At 32.5% G+C, this 2,811-nt stretch overlaps 1 protein-coding gene across 2 annotated transcripts in view; it reads right to left on the minus strand.

Moving 5' to 3' along the window:
- ASPP (Ankyrin-repeat, SH3-domain, and Proline-rich-region containing Protein) overlaps positions 1-2,811 on the minus strand; it is a 605,823-nt gene that overhangs the window by 555,965 nt on the left and 47,047 nt on the right. For both annotated transcript variants that reach the window (XM_067044943.1, XM_067044942.1), the window contains exon 3: positions 807-902. In XM_067044943.1, coding sequence (XP_066901044.1) covers positions 807-902 — 96 coding nt within the window. The remainder of the gene's footprint in view (positions 1-806; positions 903-2,811) is intronic.

Consider the following 2,811-nt stretch of genomic DNA (forward strand, 5'->3'; position numbering starts at 1 on the left):
CTATCCTACATTATTTGTAATGTATAGCTACTGAACTCTAAGTAAGATTTGAATGTCTCTTTATGATTGAAGAATTCGTTTACGTAGATTCCTGTTAGGATTTAATTTAATCAAGCAGATTTATTAACTGCTCATTGTTACGGTTCATTTTATATTGTCTTTTAAAGGCCACAAATATTTTGAAATTCTAATTTGTTCCACTTATACTACTTTCCCGCTATATTGATGTACTTTTAAAATGTTTGGCGAATATTACGATTTAATGCTGGTCATGTTACTTTCAATGGGGACTGATAAATCGATATAATCCTTATTTAGCGGAAGTCATCATCAGAACATATCAAATATTCAGATGAGCAGTCATAAGCATATATGACGTTCTCCGGAAGAACAACACTAAACGTTTATGAAATTTACTTTGTTGTGTTGGTGGACTCAAAAATGAATATGGATAAAGATGTATGTAAATCGGGATAATTGTACTTACGAAATTCCTCCCGTGATGAAATTTTTAGTAATATTGTGTCGACTTACTAACATCAATGAAATGGATTTTTAGTAATATTGTGTCCACTTACTAACATCAATGAAATGGATTTTTAAGCCGGCCAGCACTATATTGTCATTTTTACAAAGTTTATTGTTGCGTCATTGTTCTTTCGGATCAGAGATACGTTAATTTATCATAGACCACAAAAAAATATGCTATAAATAAATATACAAAAATAAGTGTATAAATAACAAACTGATATATCAGCAATATAAATACAATTAGTTTATATGGATATATAATAGAGGTCACTGACCGTGCCTGATTGGAGAATACTTGAGCTTGAAGGTGCCCACCGTAGCGGACCTCTGCAGCACCTCCAATGGCTTCTCACCATCTCCAAGAGTTCGTTCTAAAAAAAATAATCATAAAATATTACTCTCTATGTAATACTTTATTCTATAGAAAATATCATTACATCAAATTCTCTACAAGATTAAAACAAATCTTTAAAACCATACTAGTATCAGAAAAGCGTATTGGATTTTGGATTGTTTTTTTACAGCCCTCATAAAAACGGCGCTTTGCGTCAAATTTTTGTTTAGTGATTGATTGATTGTTTTTGAACATGAATTTTGGATGTTCTTCAATTGACGAAATACAATTAGTCTTGTACTTTGTTTATAAAAGAGTCCAACAAGTTGTAAAAATCAAAATCGGATGGAACTGCTTAGTACAGCTGATTGGATACAGACTAAGTTATGTTTCTTAGTGGAAGGATAGAAGAGTAGCATCCATATTCAATCGACTGGTTGCCTCCCATCGCTATTAAAGGATCAGTCACCCACTTTATGGAACAGTGAGGCTGAGCAGTATCCATTAAGGGCAGATTGAGGAAAAAATAAGCCTTTTCTCATAGACGGAGTTGAAAAGCCAAAGTTCTAATTAAAGGTTACGCTTAAAATGTTTCTGAAAAGGAATTAATTATTTCGATTAAAATCATTCGTGTTAACGTTTCAATTAAAGCTAGTAACAGTAATTGCACAGAGTGCAGCTGTGAATGCAACACAGGAGTTAATTTAAATTCTCTTACAATAATAAGGGATTAAAGGCCAAGATGGCGATATATCTAAATCCGCGATGTAATTTTCGAATTTAATAGTGTGTGATTAACGAATTCAATTGAAAAAAAGTTTGATCCTTTTAAAATTTTCCTCTTTGTTCTTTCTTTTCGAAATTTTATCCTGATTGATAATTGATATTCCTTTGTATGTTTTACAGCATGTCTTTAATGCCGGATATTACAGAGAACTGATAGCCGAGCCGATAACAGAGGCAGGGCGCAATCGGCTCACAGCTAAATTACGATAAAACTAATCCCCAATCACTTCAGAAAATTGATAAACTTTTGTCCAATATTTGTTTTTCTAATATTTTTTTAATGTAATTCGTTATTAACTATGAGAGATAGTTGACCGTGGATGATGAATGAGGAGAAGATGGTTGGGGGTGCGGTCAATGAAAAACACAAATAAGTTAATCGTACTTATTTGTGTTTTTCATTAATTCGTTATTAATTTTTAAAGTCCTTTAAACGTTTGAAAAATACTTCTTTAAAAACAAAACAAAAAAAAAACACTATTTTATTGAGAAGCTCAGGTGGAAAAAAAAGTTTCCTTTAGAATATTGGAAGAAGAGAGTTGACCGTATTAATTAGATTATAGGAAGATAGTCCGGGTAACGGTCAATAAAGGTATCAACATAGTAAACGAAAACTATTTATTGTTAACCAACATTTGCAGGGCTGTCAGATTGAAACAGAGATGGCAAATGAGGCCTATACAATTGTCATATTTTAAATTTTAATGATGTGACTATATGACAAAATATCATAAAGAAATAGGTGTATTGAACAAATAAGGATTATTAGTACTTGAAGGTGGGGAAACCCGAAACGTTGAAAAAACATATATAATATTATAAACGAAGATTTTTAGATTTTTTTACTTCAACATCTTAATATATAGATTAAACAACTTTTTATGAGAGAAAATTCCGAATTTAAAACGGTTAAGTGTTTTGGTGGTGGTAACTGTTGGGGGTAAGTGGTCCTAGTGGTCCTTTTTGCCAATCTTAGACATGAGGCCGCGTATTAACCGAGGCGAGAGTGTCAAGATTCAATTCTCAAGATCACCTAATATTAACAGCCCTAGGTGGGAATCAAAACCACAACGTTCCAAACCGAGAGCTGTAGGACCCACGCACAGCTGTCACGTCCCTATGGTTAAGTATATATCTAATAACTATTAACTATCCAACCA

This window comes from Halyomorpha halys, unplaced genomic scaffold (genome assembly GCF_000696795.3).
Source record: "Halyomorpha halys isolate HHAL.00 unplaced genomic scaffold, Hhal_1.1 Scaffold119.1, whole genome shotgun sequence".
Lineage (NCBI taxonomy): Eukaryota > Metazoa > Arthropoda > Insecta > Hemiptera > Pentatomidae > Halyomorpha > Halyomorpha halys.